Below are 24,001 nucleotides of genomic sequence, written 5' to 3'. Positions count from 1 at the left end.
CTGCTGTTTCCTTTTTTTGTGTATGTTTTATACTTTATTCCCTGTATTTATTACTTCTCAATTTTTTATTTCACTTTGCTTTTGGCTTCTGTCTTCCTTCCTTTTGTGCTGGCTCAAATATATATTTTTAAAAATATTTTCTCTGTTATTTTGACTATTTAAGATATTTAGCCTGACATGAATGACAATCTTCGTACATTAAGAATATCTTGCAGGGGCGCCTGGGTGGCGCAGTCGGTTAAGCGTCCGACTTCAGCCAGGTCACGATCTCGCGGTCCGTGAGTTCGAGCCCCGCGTCAGGCTCTGGGCTGATGGCTCAGAGCCTGGAGCCTGTTTCCGATTCTGTGTCTCCCTCTCTCTCTGCCCCTCCCCCGTTCATGCTCTGTCTCTCTCTGTCCCAAAAAATAAATAAACGTTGAAAAAAAAATTAAAAAAAAAAAAGAATATCTTGCAAACGTTAACTAACTTAGGTCTCTCTGGATCACCTATCTCCCCCTTTTTGTATTTCAGTTCCTTTTTTTTTTTTAAGTTTGTTTGTTTATTTAGAGAGGTTGGGGGAGGGAATGAGCTAGGGAGGGTAAGAGAGAGAGGAGAGAGAGAATCCCAAGCAGGCTCCACACTCAGCATGGAATCCAATGTGGGGCTCAGTCTCATGACTGTGAGATCATGACCTGAGCCAAAATCAAGAGTCAGATGTTTAATCGACTGAGCCCTTTCCTTGTATTTCAGTTCTTAAAGCATATATATTGTTTTTATAAAGCTTATAAAAAATCAAAATACTCTTTAAGTGATTATTTTTTAAAATATGTGTATTTATTTTATAGCTACTTGAAGGAAATTTTGCCAAAGAAGTCAGCCATGAAATGGATGGACTTATCTTTCAGCCTATTGGAGTAAGTTCATTTGTGTGTGTATAGCAATGTGTGTGTGTTTGTGCGTGTGCATGTGCGTGAGCACTTGTAGTATGTATTATGTATGTAAATATGTGTCTATACCTGCTTGTATATATAAAGTACATTTTCCTGAGGTATATTTACTTAGGATTGATAACTGCTTTTCCTTAAAACAAGTTATTATAAAATATTTCTACTAAATATATGTAATGGTCAAATGAACAATTGTTAGCTCTTCACTCAGCTTAAGAAGTAAATATTATTGATCCTTATTTTTCAAGGAAGTTAGTTCTTGCAAAATGAATGTTAATTATTTCTGTACTAGAAATCTACCAGTAATATTACATAAACGCTTATTTCTTTCTGTAGCCCAATCTACCTTTAAATACTAATATTTCTAAATTTGTCATGGATGGATGAGTAAAATTCAAATAATTTTTAATACTTAAAATACAATTCTTTGGATATTATATGTCAAATTTCTGAGACTCACTGAAGAACTTTGAATGATCAAGTCATATTTTGGAATAAGCTACATTTTACTCTATAGTATGGTTTCTCAACTTTAGCACCAGTGACCTTTTTTTTGCCAGATAATTCTTTTCTGTGGAGGACTGTCCTGTGTGTTGTAGGGTGTTTAGCAGGATCCTTGGTCTGTATTTACTAGTGCCAGGATTACTTCTTCCCCTAATCCATCTCTTCAGTTTGTGACAACCAAAAATATATGCAATCACTGCCTACTTTCCCCCAGAGAGCAAAATTACCCTCCTATGACAACTTGTGCTCTCTCTAGGGCACTCTTTCTCAAAATGTAGCCTGTGGACAAGGAATATTAGCCTGACCCAGAAAGTTGTTATAAAAGCAGCTCACCTTGGACCTACTGATCAGAAACCCTGGGATGGAGCCTAGCAATTTGTGCTTTAATAAGCTCTCCATGTGACTCTAACTCACGTTCATGTTTGGTAGAGTTGTATTTCATGTGCTATATACCTCATCACGTGCTGCAGTTTGTCTCATAAGCTCCATTGGTCCGTCAGTAACTCTATCCTTAGAAATTAGGGCACGGGCGTAGCTGAGAAGTTGTATTGAGAGACCTCAACCTGGATGCCTGTGGAAAAGGGAAAGAAACTAATATTTTTGAAAACTGGGTATTAAACACTATATTATATATAAGTTACATAAATACTAGAACTTTAATATGTAGGCTTAAAAATAATGTAGATATGTGATTGTCTTCTGTCTTCCTTCCAGTCCCCTTTGCCAAACAGGTGGAGGGAAACTCTTCTGTGGTTGAGGGAAGAGGTGATGAAGGAAAGTTAGAGGCTGGGGATAGAAATTGTAGAAAATGCTATCTTAGGAAGATGGAAGTTACTAGATCTTTGAGTTTTAGTATTTTCCAGGTTTAATCTCCCTAGATTGAAATAAAGTCTAAAGATAACAGTAATTACAGTAAATTTTACTGTGTTAAACTCATCGGTTCATACTCACGTGTATGTGAGATTTTGGTAAATGTAAGAGAAATGATCTGACATGGAAGTCAGTCTCTGGGATGTCTAGGAAAGTCAGCCAATGTATTAGTCTGTTTCCATCCTAGTAACCACACATGTCATTATAATGACTTTGTAATTGATATCTGGTAAGGCAAGTCTCTCTTTGCCAGGATTTTCTTAAGTATGTGAGGACATTTGGTTTAACATATAAATTTCAGAAATAGTTTCTCTGGTTACCCAGAAATTCTTGTTCAGTTGGAATTACGAGTTCAGTTGGAATTGCTTTGAATTTAGTTTGGAGAAATTGATGTTTTTACAGTGTTAAATCATCTCAATGAATAAGGTTTAGCTGTTTTCGGGTCTTTTTCTGTTCTCTAATTGAGTTTGAGTTTTTAATTGTTGTCTAATTTCTATATATTTATTTTCCATTTTCACAGTAAATGGTGTCTTTGTTGGTACTTCTGATGTACTGCCACATTGATTGATTTATTTTGTTGATTCAAGAATCTTGCTGAATAGTCTTAGTTCTAATAATTGTCTAATTTTACCAATTGGCCAGGACCTCTAGTACTGGCTGAAACATACACTTTATTGGGGGGAGGAGGGGGAGACATTCATACCTTATTCTCAACTTCAAAGGGAATGTGGCTAAATTTTCTCTCTTAAGTATGTTTTTGGTAGATTTCAGTTAGATAACTTTTATCATGCCAAGAAATTTTTGTTTCTGTTCATACAAAGTTCCCCCCCCCCCCCATCATAAATAGATTTTGGGAGTTAACAAATGCTTTCTTGGTATCTCTTGATTGAGATTGCCATGTTGTTTTCCTTTTTATAACATTAATGTAGTAAGTTACAGTGATTTTCTCATGTTGACCTGTCCTTACATTCTGACATAAATGCTGCTCAATCATGATATATGTAATTTAGATCTGGGTGTAATAGTTTTTTGAGGATTTATGCCTCCTTATTACTTACAGTTTTTTCCTTTTTTTTTTTTGTACATTCAAAATATAGAAGGTAATATTATGGAAAAATATTATAAGTTTCAAGTAACACATAAGAATACATGCCCATGGTTTTAAAAGTAAAATATCTTGGCTTGTACTGAAAAATAGCGCTCTCTCTTCTACTTTCCCCACACTCAAAGTACCACTCCTTGGAGGGGATTATTTTTTGTTGTTTTAGCTGTGTTTTTTTCTTTTCCCTCCCTATTTCTACAAAATCTGTTTATGCTGCTCTTCCTTGGTTTTCTGTTTTATACATGATCTGCCTACTCTCTGCTGTTGAAGAACAGGATTGAGCTCTTTCACTCCTCCAACATCACCCCTTCTCCTTCTGTCATCCCATTATAATTATATCACATTTTGGGTCAAATGAATATTCAGTATTTGTATTTCTGTTGTAACATAAATATTGTTCACATCTGAGTCAAGTTGTATAATATTTTATTTTCATAGAAAACTTTTTTTGCCTAGAGTTAGGAAGTGCCTTGTATTTTCATTTGTTATGATTATCACTGCTTCTTTCCTTAAATTCTTTAAAAGAACTTTTTGTTAAGTTTTATTTATTTATTTTGAGAAAGAGAGGGAGAGAGGGAGAGAGAGAGAATCCCAAGCAGGCTCCGTGCTGTCAGAGTGGAACCTGACTGGGGCTCAATCTCACAAAGTGTGAGATCATGACCTGAGCCAAAATCAGAGTTAGACGCTTAACTGACTGAGCCACCCAGGTGCCCCTGAAGAGACTTTTTTCCATTAGATATTCCTTTCCTGCTTTGTCGAAGATTAGTTGACCATATAGTTGTGTGTCCATTTCTGGGTTTTCTATTTTGTTCCACTGATCTATGTGTCTGTTTTTATGGCAGTACCATACTGTCCTAATCCCTATAGTTTAGTAATATGACTTGCAGTCTGGAGTTGTGATACCTCCAGCTTTACTTTCCTTTTTCAAGAATGCTTTGGTTATTTGGGGTGTTTTGTAGTTCCATACAAATTTTTGGATCATTTGTTCTACCTCTGTAAATAGTGTTGGTGGTATTTTGATAGGGATTGAATTAAATGTGTAGCTTGCTGGGGCACCTGGGTGACTCAGCTGGTTGAGCATCTGACTTTGGCTCAGGTTGTGATCTCGCAGGACATGGGTTCGAGCCCCGCATCAGGCTTGCTGCTTTCAGCACTGAGCCTGCTTTGGATCCTCTGCCCTCCCCCACCTTTCTGCCCCTGCCCCACTTGTGTGCTCTTTCTCTCTCTTAAAAATAACATTTTAAAAAATGTGTAGATTGCTTTGGGTATAGGCATTTTAACAGTATTTGTTCTTCCAACCCTTGAGCATAGAATGTTTTTCCATTTTTTGTGTATGTCTTCTTCAGTTTCTTTTATAAGTGTTGTATAGTTTTCAGAGTACAGATCTTCTACCTCTTTGGCTGGGTTTATTCCTATCTTATGGGTTTTGGTGCAGTTGTAAATCAATGTGATATGCCACGTCAATAAAAGAAGGATAAGAACCATGTGATCCTCTAAACAGATTCAGAAAAAGCATTTGACAAAATACAACATCCATTCACGATATAGACCCTCAACAAAGTTGGGACAGAGAGAACATTCCTCAAAATAATAAAGGCCATATGAAAAGCTCACAGCAAATAACATCCTCAGTGGGGAAAACCTGAGAGCTTTTCCTCTGTGGTCAGGAACAGGGCAGACTGGAAGTCCTAGTCTCAGCAATCAGACCAAAAAGAAATATAGGCAGACTATTTAAAAATTTATAGCTATTTTATTTTTCTTGTTATACATGCATATGTATAATCTATTTTATGCTGTGTCTTTTTTTCTTTTATGGAAGTCTTCAGTGACTTAAAGTCTCACTTGTTTCCTTGCAGAGTCCCAAATGCAAACACCTATTTGTTCTTCATGAAACAATAATGTTAGATTTGCTACTTGAATATTCTTCTCAGAGACTTCTCAGTGGGTTAGAATTGGTCTCTGATTAAGATAAGCCACTTAATATCTCTTTGGTTCTCCAGTTCTTTATCTGTAAAATGTACAGGCTATAATTAATAACTTAGCTCTGAAATTCTGAAATGATCATATTATGATCAATGTATGTCAATATAAATCAACACTTAAGAATTCCTTCTTCCTGCCAACATCTGGGAAAATGTTTTGGGTAAAGAATTCTTAATAAGAGAGAGAATAAACTCTTATTTTATTTTCCTAAAAACAATACATCTCTTAAATGGAAATTTAGACTGTTGCAATAGATAGAGTTTTTGTGAAGTTTATCATTGTCACCATTATGAGTTTATTTCTATTGTTTTTTTTTTTCCTGCCATCATTTCAATAGAATTCTCACTTTTGCATGCTAAATTATACATAGTATATGGAATGGCTTTGCAAAGATCACATTTTGTTCATCAGTGGACGTCAGTTTCTTATTAATTTAGCCTAACAGATCCTTAGGTTAGTATGTATCTACAAAAGACTTATAACAATATTTTGTTATAAAAAATATTTCACAACTACTTATTTTGATAAAAGTTTACTTGATAATATAGCACTATACTGTACTAGTCTTTGGTTAATCCTTTTCATTTTCCATGAAAGTTTAATGATTTTAGTCCGTGTTTCATTTGTAATTGTATTTTCTCATGATCATTTTCCATCTAGTTTTATTTCTCAGAAGTACAACACTTTGTCAATTATGTCTTAATTTTTACCACAAATGCATACCTTTCACAACGTGTATAAGTGTGCCCTTCAGTGAGACTTCACTGTTAATTGATAGATTGTCATGTGGCTATAAGAAGGATGTGGTACTTACTGACATGTCTGCCAATTCTATTTTTTTTTCATTTCTATTGTATTTGTGTTAAATCTTCAAAAGGATATTCTGAGTATAAAATGTATTAACTCTGCCATCCAGAAGAGGCTCCAATTTAGCATAAATGTATCCAGGAGAGCTATTTTCTTGCTCATATCCAAAATTTCATTGTATCCAACTTTGTAGCATTTATTATTTTTTTATGATTTTACTTTGCAATTTCGATCTGATTTTTCTATTCTTACATACTGTGTTCTTAGTTTGGGCCACCACCACAGGTGGGGTCCTATATATTCCATTTTTAAACTTTTGATTTACCAAAGCCACAGGTAAGAATGTACTTGGTTTCTACACAGAGACTTTTGACTTTTCTACGTCTTTCAAAAAATGAAGGCATAAGTTTCTATTAAGTAGGTGAACTTGAATGACCTTATCAAGCACTGTATTCATGATAATTCTGCTAAAGGAAGCAGAGTTTAAGATCTATTTTTCTAATAATTCATGACTCTTATGATTTCTTTTCACTGCTTTCAAAGAAAGAATACTTACATTTTTTCTTTTGCCTAATTCTTTGGTATTGAAACCACTGTGCTTATGTGTTGTCATCAAGTTCCTTGTCTTTACCAAGTAAAATGGCCTTTTTGTGATTGCTATTGCATATCCAAAGGAAAGACCTTAATTTTCCTTTTCAGCAGCTCTAAGTTTTCTGTGTAAAGAGGTAAGAGCAGCATTGATTACACACAGTTGTAGTTTCCAGTGGTGGGAGATGTGAGTTTAAATCGTCCAGAGATGGAGTATTAAATGACATTGCATCACACAATGAGAAATTCAATCCCATTCCAGTTTTTATTTACTCTGTTTATAAAGTCTATTTATTTCTAGTTTTTAATATCGAAGGCTTGCTAATCTTTCCCTTTTCAATCAAATAAGTGTGGGTCTGGTTTTCCACTATTTAAAGGCAATATATTGTCAGGGATAACTTAGTATCCCTGATTCATATTCATCATAGCTAATTTTAGGACTACTTATTAGGGGTAAGCAATACCATTTTCTATTTATGGTATAGATACCATTTGGATCAGGGTGGTTGGGAGGCTCAGTCAGGTAAGTCTCTGACTTGGGCCCAGGTCATGATTTCGCAGTTTGTGGGTTCGAGCCCTGCATTGGGCTCTGCGCTGACAACTCGGAGCTTGGAGCCTGCTTTGGACTCTTCGTTTCCCCTCTCTCTCTGTCCCTTCCCTGCTTTCTCTCTCTCTCTCTCAAAAATAAATGAATAAACATTAAAAAAAACTTGGATAAACTTGGATAAACTTTCCCAATTATCTTTGGGGCCATTTTTCAACCTTCCACAGTTATCTAGCTTGATACAGTATTTCCATCTAATAGCTGTAGACGCTAATACGTAATATAAATTTTTATTCTGCCCTTGTATGATTTGTAAATTACCTTCATTGGGCTATTTAAAGCAAGTTCTGAATGAGAATTTAGGAACCTTAATCAGACTAAGAACTAATTTTTAATGTAAAATTTGCCAACATTTCTACATTTTTCTTCTGGGGAAATCTAAAAACTTTCATGAACTCAGCTTTAATAATTAAGTGCAGGCAGGGTAAGTGATGGGCACTTATGGCAAATTAATGTGGTATATAGTCATAGTGATATATATAATATGGTATTTATTATCATGTTAAAATACATGTAAATTTAAATCTAAATAAAAATTTTTTAAAATTTAAGTTCAAGTTAGTTGAATTTACTACTACATATAGTGTAGTATTGGTTTCAGGAGTAGAATTTAGTGATTCATCACTTACAAATAACATAGTGCTCATCCCAACAAGTACCCTCCTTAATTCCCATCACCCATTTAGCCCATCCCCACACCCACCACCCCTCCAGCAACCCTCAGTTTGTTCTCTATATTTAAGAGTCTTGTGGTTTGCCTCCGTCTCTGTTTTTATTTTGTTTTTCCTTCCCTTCTCCTGTGTTCATCTGCTTTGTTTCTTAAATTCCACATGAATGAAATCATATGTGTAAATCTTTCACCTTTTATTAAAAAATTTTTAATGTTTGTTTCAGAGAGAGAGAGAGAGAGAGCACGCGCGCGCACAGGTGTGAGTGAGCACGAGTGGGGGAGGGGCAGACTGAGAAGGGGACAGAGGATCCAAGGCGGGCTCTGGCTGACAGCCTGTTGGGAGTTATCCAAATTTTAGAATCTATAGTTCTTTTTTTCTGGAATTCTTTGGCCTCTTTAAAGATCAAGACTTCAGGGTCTTTCTTGGTTGCTTTGCTTGGCTGTTAGCATTCTTGGAACAGAGAAGATAAAGGGGGCGAGGGCCCAAGGTTCAGTAGGTAAGCTTTGCTGAACTTTCAGTTTGCCTCTTCAGTTATGCTTGAATCTTCTGGACTGAGCTTCTGTCCTTCACTTTTTCCACAGAATAAGGGTATCTATCTCCTGCCTTTTGCCCAGGGTGGAGGAGGGAACTAGAGACTTTAATGTTCCTTATAAAGATTTTCAACCATTCTCCTTATTTTCAGTTCTGTCCCCCTTGGCAGCCTTCTTGGTTATCTGTTTCCTACGTTATTTAATCCATTCTGGGGAACTGTGGCATGTAGCATGAATTGCTTTCATTGGTGTCCTCCTCTGCAAGCACTGAGTATTCAGTTTTCTGGGCTCTGTGCCTTACTAACTTCTCCAGCTCCTTTCTGTCTTTCAAAAATGTATTGACATGTTGTTTTCTGCTGTTGTCTTCTCTCCTGTATTTCCTTTTCTGTTGATAACTCTATTCTGTAACTCCTACTTTAGTGAGGTTTCAAATCAAAGTGGGTATAAATGCACCTGTTCAGTCCACCACATTTATCAGAAGATCTTCAAAACTTCTCACAGTGTGGTGTTGCATCTCTTGGCTCCCTTGACCCAACAATTCAAATAAATTAAGAAAAGAACTGATTGAGTGACCATTCTAGCAATCCGAGTGAGTCTGTGTAAAGTGGAGAGGCGGTCCTGGTTGGGGTAGACAGAGCTTGATTTTTAACCTCTGATCCCTTCTCTGATACTACAGAAATATTCCAGAAACAAATGAATGGTGAAAGATGAGAGGATTCTGGTGCTTTTACTTGTGAAAAAACTCTTTGGCCTATATTTATTTGGTGCTAGTTACTTAAAACTTAGCAAAAAGTTAATTCTGCTCTATTATATTAATTACAGTGAGTGAATTCAAGTTGAATAAAAGGTAGAAAATGTTACTCCTGCTAAAAAGAAGAAAAAAGAGAAAATATTTGAATCTTGAGAAAATACTGAAAAATAGTGATAAAGATACCATAAAAGTGGTGATTCTGTTGAGGGCAAAGTTCCCAGCACCAGCTTAGAGGAAAGTTTCCTTACCATTTCATTTAATGTTCTGTGTTTCACGTAGTTTATTATTTTTATAAGAAAAAGGAAAGCAAAGTTAATTAATGGTGTGTTCAGGAAAATAGAGCTTAGAGTATTTTTTTGTGATTATAAAGGAATAAACCAGTATCTGATATTTACTAAAACACAGAGCAGCCATTAATTATTGTGAAAGCCTCAATTTAAACAAAGTAGATTAAATTGTTTATAGAATTATAGAAAATCTGAGATGAAAAGATACTTCCAAGATTAGCCCAATGGTTTCAAAACACTAATTTCCAAAATTGTTGTTTTCTGTGAACTACCTCGGGATCACATGGAGGGATAGGTTACTCGGTAAGCATTGTGTTTACATCACAGCAGCTCCGACTTATTTCTTTTGTATATTGTAGTTTTGGATAAGATTGTATTTTTAAAAGGGCTTTGCCTTAGTAAATATCATTTGAATCATTTGCTTTTTTGATAATCTCTCTTCATTGCAAAATCAAGATTATTTTTCAGCTCATTTTATTTTTCAGCACTGTTTTTGGAAGTACTCTCATGGCTTCTATGACACCACATGTTCCTAATTTCTTCTAGTCATACTATTTCTCCTCCATCTCATTCAAGTTCTTCGTTTTCTACTAATCATTGAAGTTTGGACTTTCTCAAGGCTCAGTGTCCTGGACCTTCATTTTTTTCTCATTCTCTACTCTCTCCCTAGAAATCTCATCTGCACTCATGGCTTTAGTTATTTCCTGTAAGCCAGACTTTAATTTCTGTTTACACTCCATGTATATTTATCTAATTGCCTACCTTGATACTGCCTTTTGAATTTTTCAGAAACAAGCAAATATGCAAACTGTAAACACCTTTCCTTTCCCAGCATTTCCTACCCCCACTTACTTAAATGCAGCTTCTTAAATGAGAAATCTAGATGTCATCTTTGACATCTTCCCCTCTTTCATCCCTCTAATCCATGTCCAAGTCTTGCCAATCTTCCTGCTTTATCACCTAAATATCTCATAAATTATTCCCTTTTCTCTCCATAACCACTACCATGGCTCTGATCTGACTTACCATTTGTTGCCTCTTGCCTGGTCAGCTGCTGTGGCATCCTGACTGGTCCTGCAACATTCACTTTGTCTCCCTTCAGTCTTTTTTTCTTGTTGCATCTAGAGTGATCTTCTTTCTCTCTAGTGATTTCCCCTTACTCTCAATTTAATAACCAAAATTAGATTTGAAGGCAGTTTACTCTCTTTATCACATGCTGCTTATTCGTTTCCCCATGTGCTTTGCTGTTGATGTAAAAATAACTGATTTTTACTTAAAGGTGACTTACTTATATTACTTTATTCACGAACATGGTTTTTAAAAATTTCATATGTAAGCTGTTTGATAAAATATTTAAATATTTTGAGAGAAAATGGGTATTTTCTTCAAAGAAAAAATTAGCTATTTATTTTAATATAAACCTATGTATTTTTAAGGGTTGAGGTTCAAACTTTGATCAAACTGAAGTGATCATCTGATTATTAGTCTATACCATAAACCAGTTAGGTTTTATTAGACTCATATACAAGGTTTTCAGTTTTATGATTTTATTGACAGTTTGAATTGCTAACCTTTTGTGGTTTGTCATCTAAAAATAAATATTTTAAAATGACTTGGCATTTTAATATGCTATAGGTAGTAAATTATTTTACTTGATGGCTATAAGATCTTTTAATTTAATTTACAAAGTTGATAATACTTGTTAACTGGCTCTTACAAGATTTTAATGATTTACGTAGCATAGTAAAATTTTATTCATGGTAGTAACTGATTAATTTCTAGCCTTTTAAAATTCATATTTGATTTTACTTTTGTCATCTGGAGACTCATGTTTCTAAGTAAGAATTTTTGTGCCATTAATAATCCATCACGGAAATAAAAACAAATATATAATGAATTGCAAAATAGTAGTAATAATAAAAATAATAAAAATTCTTTGTTTTATTTTTAAAAAAGGCTTTTCTTTATCTACCAGCTATAGTGTGAATATTAAACATATAATTGTTCCCATATTGAGTCAAGAGTATTTACTCTTAAGCTGTCGTGATACAATTTTTTTTTGTTTTCATCACTATCTTGATTTTCTGTAAGGTGGGTCAGCTTGATTTTGTATCTGGCATTAATCAGTTTGCATGTAAATTGAGTCAGCTTTGATTTTAATATTGCTTTCTTGTGAAATATTAATGTTTTTATTAAACCTTTACTACTGCCAGGTATATTGAATGTTATGGATAGATTGTAAAATGAAAATTGGAATTAGTCTAATGCCTTGTCTTGGAGTACATGACGAATTAGAGTGGTTTTCCTCTGAAGCAGAGATGATGTTACCATGGTGAGAGCTTCTGTTTCCATGACATTTGCTTGCATATTTTGATAGGTCTTCATTTGAAGAAGGGCTCTGTTTCCTGGCAGACTGGAAAAGTGTCATTCTATCTTTTCTCAAAATGTGTTATTTTTTACTGAAAAATATAATAATTTCCAAAGAACTGTGATAGTGAAGTGCCAAGAAAGAAAATACACCTTGTTTATTTTTAATTTTTTTCCTTTTTCAACTTTTAGAACGCAGCAAAATATTCTTAGCTTGCTTTGTTTTCTTCTAGTTTTCTTAATAAATAAGATATTTCACTTCCATTGAATTTTGTTGACAAAATAAACAGCTAAAGGTGAATAATTCATAATCAGTCTCAGTTGAATATAGATAAATAATGTTATTGTACAACTAAAAGACACTGCTAATGATGACATATTGGTAGCAGAGCAAGGGGAAATAAATACAAATAAGGACTTAACAAAAATGAACGAATCAGTGAATTCCAATAGGTAAATATATAATGTACAAAATCAGTGTTCGTATAAATGATACATATTAAACACAATGAATTAAGGTTAGTTCTTTTTTATGGAGAACTTAGGTTTAATGTTGAAATGTTAATGGCAGATACTTTTTAAAAATTGTGTTTTACAGTGGTATATTTTTAATTTTTAACCAGACAATACAGAAATTTTAACATGTTGTAAAAAAAAAATAATAATACATAGAAGAAAGCCTCCCTCTCACATGTCCTCCCTTCTTGTTATCTATTATTGTTAGTTTTTAATTTAACTTTTCAATTTCAATTACACATATGTTAATACATAATAACATAAGGTAGCATGTTATTTAGCACTTTGCTTTTCAGAATTTGTTCCTCTGTATCTTTAAATGTATATTTTGTTAATGCTCTAATTTTAGCATCTGGGGACATACTGGGGTCAGCAACAAGATAGGGCTTATTTTTGACATCTCCCATCTCTTATGCTTGTGACAATTCAGAATTTTAGAAGGAAGTATTTGAAAGGATGCATTCTGTCCATTTAGAATGAAAAAAAATTTATTTTCCTTTTGTTGAACTTCGGTGATAACTTTAGTGGCTCTTTCTGCTGGTAGACCGGTTGATTTTGTAAAAGCTGCAAACTGAAGTATTCTATAATGAGCACATATTTATACAAGCTGTTTCTTCTGCCTCAAACTGTTTTTTTCTTTCCTGTATTACTCCCATTCATCCTTTGAATGTCACATTAGGTGTTTTGCTTGTTTGGGAAAGCCAGTTCCAGCTAGGTGAGTGCGACTCTCCCCAGCTACCACAGAACTTTTGTTGATTCCAAAGCATTTCACACCATACTGTGATTTTTAGTTATTTTAAGAATTCATATTTTCCTAACTGGACTATAAGTACCATGAAAGCAAAGGCCACATTGATCTCCTTCACATTGATATTTTTGGTACCTATACCATAGTAGGTTCTCAGAGGGTGAGTATTAGGTGCTGTGTTTTGTATACATTCTGAATGTCTCACTGTACTTTCTCTTGTTTGTGCTTACACTCCTTCTTTTTCCCTATAACTCTCTGCTTAAAAAATTTTTTTTAATGTTTATTAAAAAAATTTTTTTTTAACGTGTATTTATTTTTGAGAGACAGATGAGCAGGGGAGGGGCAGGAGAGGGAGACACAGAATCCAAAGCAGGCTTTAGGCTCTGAGCTGTGAGCACAGAGCCTGATGCGGGGCTTGAACCCACAAACAGTGAGCTCATGACCTGAGCCGAAGTTGGACACCCAACCGAGACACCCAGGCGCCCCTAATGTTTATTTATTTTAGAGAGAGAGAGAGAGAGAGAGAGCACGAGCGAGTGAGTGAGCCAGAGCACGAGTAGGGGTGGCGCAGAGAGGGAGACGGAGACACAGAATCCAAGGCAGGCTCCAGGCTCTGAGCTGTCAGCACAGAGCCTGACACGGGGCTCGAACCCACGAGCTAGCTGTGAGATCATGACCTGAGCTGAAGTCGGTCGCTTAACCGATCGAGCCACCCAGGCACCCCCCCATAACTCTTCTGTTTAAATTTCACTTCCTCTGGGAAGCTTCTCGATTGTTTTGATTATATGTTATATCTTCTTATTTCCTGCCGTTACAGCTCTGAACTGCACATTTCATAAAACTCACAATCTGTTTTAATTGCTTATTTGTCTGAAAACCCACATTACCTTCATCTCTCTGGCCTCTAGCAGAGGTTGACACAGACCTTCTAGTTGATCAATAGATATTTGCTAGAAAAGAAAAAGAGTGAATGCATACTCTGACCAGTGGTTCTCAACTGGGGCCATTTCACTCACTAGATGACATATGACAGTGTCTGGAGACATTTTTCATTAGCACAACTGAAAGGGGGTGGTTGTTGGTGCTGGTATCAGTGAGCAGAGGCCAGGGATGTTGCTAAACCTTCTATGATGCAGAGGACAGCACCCCGCCCCCCGCCCCCACACCTCAAGCGAACACTTGGCTTGGACTACAGATGAAGATTTAGAGGTCACTTTTATTGTGGGTGTACTTGGAGCTTTAAAGGAGTGGATTATATGCTGTGAGTAACTGTAAAAAAGGGGAGAGAATAGATACTTGAAGAATGTATATTCAAAATTGATTCTGATGTTGAAATTTACCCCATATGACTTTAATAGTTTTTTAAAACCTCTGATAAATGTTTAATGTTAATGTTTCTCTGATGGTTTTTAATGAAGCAGAATAAGCCTATGTAGTAATATATATTGATTTTTTTTCCATTCCCTGTCTACCATGCCCTGTTGTGTGATACCTCTATCTGTGTATGTGTTTTCTTTGCTATTCTTTGCTTTCTGTCATCTCTCTTTTAAGGAGTATGTGTGTGTGTGTGTTTCCATGTTCAGCAATGTAACATAAAATTATAAAATTATTTTTGTTATGAAGTTTTTGAGAGCTTCTTTGCTTCCTGAGATAATTGGGACTCTTGGAGTTGTTTTAAAGCCAGATTTATTAAATCACTGTTTTATAAAGAAATTGAGTTGTTCTCTTAAACTAAAGTTTTGACAGGAGGGCAAAATTACTCCGGTTGCCTTTTTTAACTAAATTATCTGCCCTCCATCTGAGAGCACTGTGTGTCATAGCAATTCTTCATACCAATGCTAGAAGCATAGAAAAGTATTTTAGTGATATTATGTAGTATAAATTAGCAAAAAAGTGGTTAACTTAGTTGATGTATAAAAGTCACTAGGCTGCAGGTATTACTTGTATCTAGAATTTGATCATCTATCAGTAGACTGCTTTTATTTAGACTTGTGTCTACCAGAGAAAAGGAGAAACTTTGTGAGTCTGCTAGGTCTAAAAGCTAATGGAATTTTTTACCATATGACAATAATCTTAGGTATTAAGTGGGTATTAACCTGGAGTTGTGGAATGTATTAGCTCATTCCTTCATCTAATAAACTGGGTGCTTACTATATGTCATATACATTGCTGAGTTTTAGAAATAATAAAAATGGATAAAGCACCTGCATTCTATGGAGAAACTTGAAATAGTGGCACATTACATTACAGTGTATGAGGTGAGAGAGTGCAGACTGATGGAGGAGTGGAGATACTTTAGTGGGCCCAGAGAGAGGATCAGGGTGCCCTAGGAGATTTAGGCCCATGCTGAAGATAGGTCTAGATACTTGGCTTAGTCGGTTTTCACGGGTAGTTTGAGCTAAATGGTTAGATGCTGAATAAGTTTATTAGGTTCTCTGAGCTGTCTTTTCCCCACTATCCAGGCCACTTGCCAGTTGCTTTCTCCTCCTACTCATCCCCCTGCACAAAACTAGAGTAATTAGAAAACCACTGACTTAAAATTGGTTTCCTTTGGAACAGTTTTATAATCTCAACTCATGAGATCATTTAATCTACCCTTTTCAACCTTTCATCATTTGCTTTTGGACAAATGATACATTTTATTTTGTTAATGGTATGAAGATTTTTGCATTACTTCAATTTGGGAGTGTTTTGGACAAGTTGTAACCAGTCTGGTTGTCATTTTGTTTATCTGTAAAGAGGGAGTTTACTGCATGTTTTCAGGTCTGCTCATTTCTCTAGTATTCTTATTCAGGTCAGTTAACTGGTCTTGATATTAATTGGCTATTTTAATTTAACCCACCTTTATCCCAGTTTCCTTATTGGCTAAATTTTAAAATCACTGTAGTTCTATGGAACTGCCCAGATACAGAAGTTAAAGCTGAAGTTTCAGAAGTCTTTGTATAACTGTATTTTTTTTTCAAAAATTGTTTCATTAGCCACAGGTTTACAACAATAGCAAGAAGAAATTAATTAGACTTGTGAATAAGAGAGCAGAAATAGTAATCTGAAAATATTTTTGGGTAATTTTTCCAATCTGAATAAACCAAGAAATTGTTTCAATTCTCTAATAATTTTACACTCAAATGACGAGTTCAGAAGCCTCATTGTGGTTGAGCTCACTATCTTGTTAGTCTATCTTCTCCAACTGGTGTGATAACTGGGTACATACTCTAAGTACTGTGTGTTGACTGAATGACTTTTCTCCCATATAGGGTATTTATATGTCTTGATTTTGTACAATGGATATTTGCTATTTGCTTCTCCATGAAACATGGACAAATAACCAAGTCACTAAGTCTGGAGTTGTTTTACTCCTGTATCCAGTAGCAGTACCAGATAGGATTTCTTCTGTTTTCCTTAAAACTAAATGCTAGAACAATAATCAAAATAAAATTAATATAGTAAGGCCAGGGATCTTTCTTAGCTTCAGGGTGTGATCCTTGTGAAGAAGGCATTATGCCTCAGGTTTCAGTGTAGGGCCTAGATGGAATATGATAACATAACTGCTCACATTTTACTAGTGGGAATCATAGAGTAGCATAGGGCTGCATAGTATTAGGTATCTCTGGTCTAGATACCATTTTTTAGGCAAACAATGCTATTCCTGCATTTTTACAAGCAAGATAGATAAAGTCCCACTTTGAACTTTCTTAAAATCATGAAGTTAGTAGTTAGTAGAGGCAAAAAGGAAATAAATGTCTTCTCCTCTTTGCTGTTATTACTGTCAGCTTCCTTTACATTAGAGTTTCTCAACTTTGGTACCACTGACATTTTGGGCTGGATAGTTCTTTGTTGTGGGCAGCTGCCCTGCAGGTTTTAGGTTTAGAAACATCTCTGGTCTCTGCCCACTAGATGGCAGCAGCACTCCCTACCCCTCCTTAGTGTGACAACCAAAAACGCAGGCATTGCCAAATATGGAGGTGCGGAAAGTGGGGGAGAATCATCCCTAGCTGAGAACTGCAGCTTTATCCAACTAATATATCACTTATGCTTCCATTTCATTTTATCCCTGTTTTAGAGACTTCTGTTTGGCATATGGCCATCCTCTACCTCTACGCCAGGTTCTGTTCTCATTTGATAAATACTTTCCCAAACATCTTTTACTCTGTTTCTGAATTTGTATCCATTACATTTTTTCTTTAAGAGGATGATAGATATCTTGGGTTATATCGGTGATTGCATTCAGACATAATCTACCCCCAAGTTTGTACTTCACAGCTTACCTGCTAAAACCAGATTTATTTCTATAGAACTAAATATGTATCAGTTAGATATAGGTTCAATAATTATTTAAATCTAGATACATGCTGGTGAATTTAATGAAATTAAAATGCATTACTCCCTAATTAAACACTGAAAATTGTAGCTTGAAAAAAAGTTTTTGTATCCATGTTTATAGTTCAGCAAGATTCTGTATTTTAAGTTGGGTAACTCATAAATATTTAATTTTAAAAGACTAAGTCCCTGTATTATATAATATCTTTGCCCTTATCATTTTGGGGATCATGAAAAAAGGATTTTTTGGTAGTGATTGATGCACCTAATCTTTCACAAATATTGCTAATCTAAGTCATTTCATAATCTAAATTATTCTATTTAAAAAGTAAACCTAAATATACCGAGACTAATATTTTGTAATGAATTTAAAAGTTTAGCACAATAAAATGCAAATTTTTATTAAGTATTTGTTGAGCATTGTACTAGGTGTTTTGTAGGCACAGAATTAGATACGATTTTTGCTGGAGTAGAATTCACATTCTAATAAGTATTTAAATACATTTTATTCATGGAATCTATGTCATTGTAGAATTTACATTCAGTAATTGAGAACTACCATATTTTTCTAAAATTTATTAATATGAATTTCATTAATTTTCATAAAGGTGCTTTGAATTCCCAATAATATCAAGTCTGGTATTTCAAATGAATATAAATGGTTTGGTGTGCAAGGAGATGAGGAATGACTTAAGTTTATGAATTATTGCTGTGTAAAAACAGAATTAGTACATGCTGTTTTCTCATTAGATTCAAGTTTGGCTCTTGATTTCCGGAGAGAAGAATGTGAAGGATATTTAATATTTATTATACAAATAACATTATATATTCAGATTCTTTTTAGAATTGGTCATTAGCTACCTGTTATGAAATATTTTAAAACTGTACACAATTAACCTTTCCTGCATTTAATAACTTAGATTGGTATTGGTTTCTAAGTAGTCTCATACTCATGCTCATAAATAGAGAACAGAAGTAAATGATGGTTTGTCTGACATTCTCTTGGCTGAGGTCGTGAATGGGGTTGAGATGGATGCTGACTTTCCTTTCTTCCCTTGCTCTTTTTTTACCCCTCACTACCACAGTGAACCACTCTCACTAAAAGGTCGATGACATTTCTGTCAGGTATGCTTTATTAGAAAAAAAGACTGAATTTTATCAGAGTCTTCTCATTAATGGGTTGACAACTGGAAAATTCTGCAGTTTTGGCATTTTTAAAAATATTATATTCAATAAGTCTAAAGAGATTTATTTGTGATCATTCTGAAAGATGTATGTTACCTAAGTGAATCTCTCAGGGCAAATAAATGCATGAAACTTCCACTGAAATATTATATATTTGATTTTATATTCATTCATGTTTAAACATAAGACTTGGGGGAAATAGCATATATTTTTAAATTTGCTACAGATAAAATATCTTTAATATCAGCTCCAATGGTTTGTCTTTGTTAGTACAATGTAAGTTTTACTAAATTTGATGTTGTATGGACTTCGGTTTGAAGTTTTTTGTTTTTTTTTTTAACGTTTATTCATTTTTGAGAGAGAGAGAGAGAGAGAGAGAGAGACAGAGCATGAGTGGGGGAGGGCAGAGAGAGAGGGAGACACAGAATCTGAAGCAGACTCCAGTCTCTGAGCTGTCAGCACAGAGCCCGATGCAGAGCTCGAACCCATGAACCATGAGATCATGACCTGAGCTGAAGTCGAATGCTTAACCAATTTAGCCACCCATGTGCCCCTGGACTTATGTTTGAAATAACTAATCCTGTGACTAGGGTTTTTGCAGTTTTTCTCAAATTTTTAAAACTGTGTTAGAATGCAGTTTGACTTTTATATTTAAGAAAAATATTTGTAATGAGAACACTTAGCAATTCTTCCATCCCAGTGAATATCTTTCTCATAATATGGCTCCACTCCCTGTAGACATACTTGCCTCTCCTTCAGTAGATCCTAATATTTTTCTACTCCTGTGTTTTATTTGTATTTACTTCATGCTATAAGTCTGCATAAGTGAATATTACCCATTTGTCAAGGCTTACAATGATCATTCCTTTATAATCAGTTCTTAATTCACTTAACTAAAATGTTTTCTTACTGTGTTGCCAGAATACATTTAAAACACTTATTTTTCCTGTAATCTCGTTAACTGCATGGACAGTGTTCTACAACTCTTTCTACTATTTCCAAAACTTTTACATCACCCCAAACAGAAATTCTGTAACCATTAAGTGAGAGCTCACCTTTCCCCACCCCAGCTCTTGGTACCTCTAATCTACTTTCTGTTGCCATGAATTTGCCTACTCTGGATATTTCCTATAAGTGGAGTTATACAACTTTTATACTTTTGTGTCTGGCTTATTTCACTTGTAATGGTGTTTTCGAGGTTCATTCTTTTTGTAGCATGCATTAGAATTCCATTCCTTTTTATGGCTGAATAATATTCCATCGAGTATACATACCGTATTTTGTTTATCCATTCTTATAGTGATGGAACATAGGTTTTCATCTTTTGACTACTGTGAATAATGCTACACTGAACATTCACATATAAGTATCTGTTTGAGTCCCTGTTTTCAGTTTTTTGGGGCTGTGTTTTCAGTTTTTTGTTTGTTTTTGTTTGTTTGTTTTTTGGCTGTGTACCTAATAGTGGGGTTGTTGAATCATAGGGTAAATGTGTGTTTAGCTTTTTGGGGAACTACCAAACTGTTATCTTTAGTGGCCGCATCATTTTATCTTCCTTATAGTAATGTATGTGGGTTCTAATTTCTCTTTATCCTTTCCAACACTAGTTATTTCCCCTGGTGATAGTCACCCTAGTAGGTATCTCATTGTGGTTTTGCTTTGCGTTTCTTTCATGGGTAATGATAGTAAGCATCTCCTTATGGGCTTATTGGACATTTTATATGTTCTGGGTAGAAATGTCTATTCAAATTCTTTGCCAGTATTAAATTGGGTTGTCTTTGGTTATTAAGTTGTAGGAATTCTTTATATATTTTAGATACTAAATCTTTATTAGGTATATGATTTGTATATTTTCCCCATTTTGTAAGTTGTCTTTTTACTTTCTTGATAATGTCTTAGGATGCACAGAAGTTTTGTAATTTGAAGTCCAATTTACCTATTTTTTCTTTTATTGCTTGTGCTTTTGGTATCATACCTAAGAATCCAAGATTATAAAAATTTATCCCTATGCTTTTGTTTAAGAGTTGTATGGTTTTAGTTGTTATATTTAGGTCCTTGGTCCAGTTTTACTTAGTTTTTATATGGTGGGACAAAGCAGTCCAATTTCATTATATTACATGTGGAAATCTAGCTATCCCAGCATCATTTGTTGAAGAGAATATTCTCTCCCCATTGAACAGACTTTGCATTCTTCTTAAAAAAATCAGTTGGCTATTGATGTATAGGTTTATTTCTGTACTCTCAATTCTTTTCCGTTGGGTCTGTATGTCTACTTTTATGCCAGTATCTCTGTTTACAAGTAGCCTTGTACCAAGCTTTGAAACTGGGATGTGTGAATCCTCCAACTTTGTTTGTTCTCTTTTCAAGATTATTTTGGCTTTTCTGGGTCTCTTGTAATTCCTTACGAATTTGAGGCACAAAAGGCTGTTGGAATTTTGAAAGGGATTGCATTAAATCTGTAGATTGCTTTGGTAGTATTGACATCTTAGCAATAGTAAGCCTTCCTACATTGGTATTCTGAGGCCAATTCCAGTGTGTATGTGGGGGTTCCCCACATCAATAAGCAATTCTAGGACACCAGCTGGGTGTACAACAGTTCAGCTCAAATTTGACACCTGGAGGTAGTGTCAAATTCCACAGATTGAGGGCTGTGTCCTACAACACTGCTGCCTCCTCAACCTACCTTCAGATGCCAGTTGCAAGCCCAGGTTATCACCTGTACTTCTGACCAGCTGGCTATAAATCAGAGGTTCCCATGACCCCCCCTCAGGTTTGATTAATTTGCTGGGTGGAATCAGTGCATAGACAAGGACTGGGGGAGGGGCACAGGGTTTTCATGCCATTTCCAGGCTTGCCACTCTTCCTGAGTCTTCACATGGTCACCAGTCTGGAAGCTGTCCGAACCCTCTTTTTTTAGTTTTCTTAAGGAAGCCTCATTAGATAGGGCCAACTGATTAAATCAGTGGCCATTGGTGGTTGAATCTTACCTCTAGCCCTTCTTTCCTTCTCAGAAGTTGGGGGAGTGGCACTGAAAATTCCTACCCGCTAATCACTTGGTTGGCTGCTCTGGCAACCAGCCTTCAATGTTAAGTGCTTTCCAAAATCTACTTCAATTGACAGGACAAAAGACCTCTATTGCTTGCCTTGTTTAGGGAATTCCAAGGGTTTTAGGAGTTTTGTACTAGAAAGACCAAATGTTTATTTCTTATTGTAGATCACAATATCACACTATCTATGAATACGGAATGTTTTCCCATTTTTAGTTCTTTAACTTTTTCAGTAATGTTCTGGTTTTCAGTATACGATCATTTACTTCCTTGTTTAAATTTATTCCTAGGTATTTTGTTCTTTTAGATGTTACTGTAAATGGAATTACTTTCCTTTTTTGATTGTTTGTTATAGAAACACATCTGATTTTTTGTATTGATAATCCTACCAAGATATTAAATTACTAGGAATGAATTTAACAAAAATTGTGTTATGACTTATATACTGAAAATCAGAAAACATTGCTGAAAAAAATTTTGGAAGACCTAAATAAACAGATTTGCAATGTTCATGAATTGGAAGTTTCAGTGTTGTTCAAATGTCATATCTCCCTATATTGACCTTTTGATTCAGTGCAATATTAATTAAAATCCCAGTAGACTTATTTTTCATAGGAATTGACAAGCTGATTTTAAAATTTATGTGGAAAAAATTTTTTAATGTTTATTTGTTTTTGAGCGAGAGACAGGGCGTGAGTGGGGGAAGGGCAGAGAGAGAGGGAGACACAATCCGAAGCAGGCTCCAGGCTCTGAGCTGTCACCACAGAGCCTGATGCAGGGCTCAAACCCACGAACTGTAACATCATGACCTGAGCCGAAGTCGGACACTTAACTGAGCCACTCAGGTGCCCCAAATTTATGTGGAAATATAAATAAAACATTAGCTAAGAGAGTTTGGAAAAAGATCAAAGTTTAAGGACTTACACAACTAGATTTCAAAATTATTATAAAGTCACAGTAGTTGAGACAGTGTGCTGTTAGTGGGAGGAAAGTCATATTATTCAGTGTAACAGATTAGTGAGAATAGACATATATCTGTAGCTGTAAGTGGTTAATTTTTGACAAGGGTGCCAAGGCAACTCAGGGAGGAAAGATAATCTTTTCAACAAATGGCCCTGTATTGATTTGACATCCATATGCCAATGAACCTAGTCCCTTACTTCATACTATATAAATAAATTAACCTCAGATGGGTCTTATACCCCCAAATAACAGCTAAAATGGTAAAATTTTCTAAGAAAATTGTAGCAATCTTAGGATGTGCAAAGATTCCTTAAAGAGGGCACAAAAGGCAGCACAAATTATGAAATTTTTAAGTGGATTGAATCCATGCGTTAAAATTCACTGGTTAACTTTATTCATTGTAAATTATGCCACAGTAAAGCTGAACAAGAAAAAAACAGTTTTTGTTTTTGTTTTTGTTTTTTTAAACTATCAAACTTCCTATCCAGTTTTAGAAGGATTGGAGAGAATAACAGGTTTCATTCTTTTTATGGACTTTCACAAATAAGGGTCTGCATACTTTGGCAGGAAAAGGAGAAAGGTTGTCACTAAGAAGGTCAGTAACTAGCTTCGCTCATCAGTTAAGATAAAACTTACATTTAGAAAAGAAGTAGTGGTTTTGCTTAATAAGAAGTAATTGAAAGGGATTAAGAGTCACAAACTTCCAATTATAAAATAAATAAGTAATGAGGATGAAATGTACAGCATAGGGAACATAGGCAATAATATTGTAATAACTTTGTGTGGCAACAGATGATGAATACACTTACTGTGGTGAGTAGTGTGTAATGTGTAGAATTGTCAGACTTCTACGTTGTACACCTGCAATTAATATAACATTGTATATCAGCTGTATTGCAGTTTAAGAAAATACAAAGCATACTATAAAAAGTAGTTGATATGTTTATTTTTTAGCTTGTTATTAATCACTGTCATTTAATTCACTTTAGAAATATAAACCTGGTCGATGTGATGATATTTTGAAATGGAAGCCTCCTAGTTTGAATTCTGTGGATTTTCGCCTAAAGATAACAAGAATGGGAGGAGAAGGGTAAGTATGCACTTCCCATCATTTTTACATGAAATAATACTGTTTGTATAAGGCTTCACTGTTTACTGGATATTTTACATATACTTTACCCTCCCTCTGCAAAAGTGAAATACTTTATTTTACAATGTATGTATAATACCTCTGCATC

General features: G+C 35.0%; 1 protein-coding gene across 2 annotated transcripts in view; it reads left to right on the top strand.

The window, feature by feature from the left end:
* The window catches only part of RNGTT (RNA guanylyltransferase and 5'-phosphatase), a 314,047-nt gene that overhangs the window by 152,125 nt on the left and 137,921 nt on the right, over positions 1–24,001 (top strand). For both annotated transcript variants that reach the window (XM_025925311.2, XM_086707399.1), the window contains exons 12-13: positions 825–893; positions 23,753–23,853. In XM_025925311.2, the coding sequence (XP_025781096.1) occupies positions 825–893; positions 23,753–23,853 (170 nt within the window). The remainder of the gene's footprint in view (positions 1–824; positions 894–23,752; positions 23,854–24,001) is intronic.

This window comes from Puma concolor, chromosome B2 (assembly GCF_028749965.1).
Source record: "Puma concolor isolate L17-30 chromosome B2, mPumCon1.1.hap2, whole genome shotgun sequence".
Taxonomy (NCBI): domain Eukaryota; kingdom Metazoa; phylum Chordata; class Mammalia; order Carnivora; family Felidae; genus Puma; species Puma concolor.
Note: the sequence above shows the minus strand (reverse complement) of the source record. Positions and strands in the feature narration are given on the sequence as shown.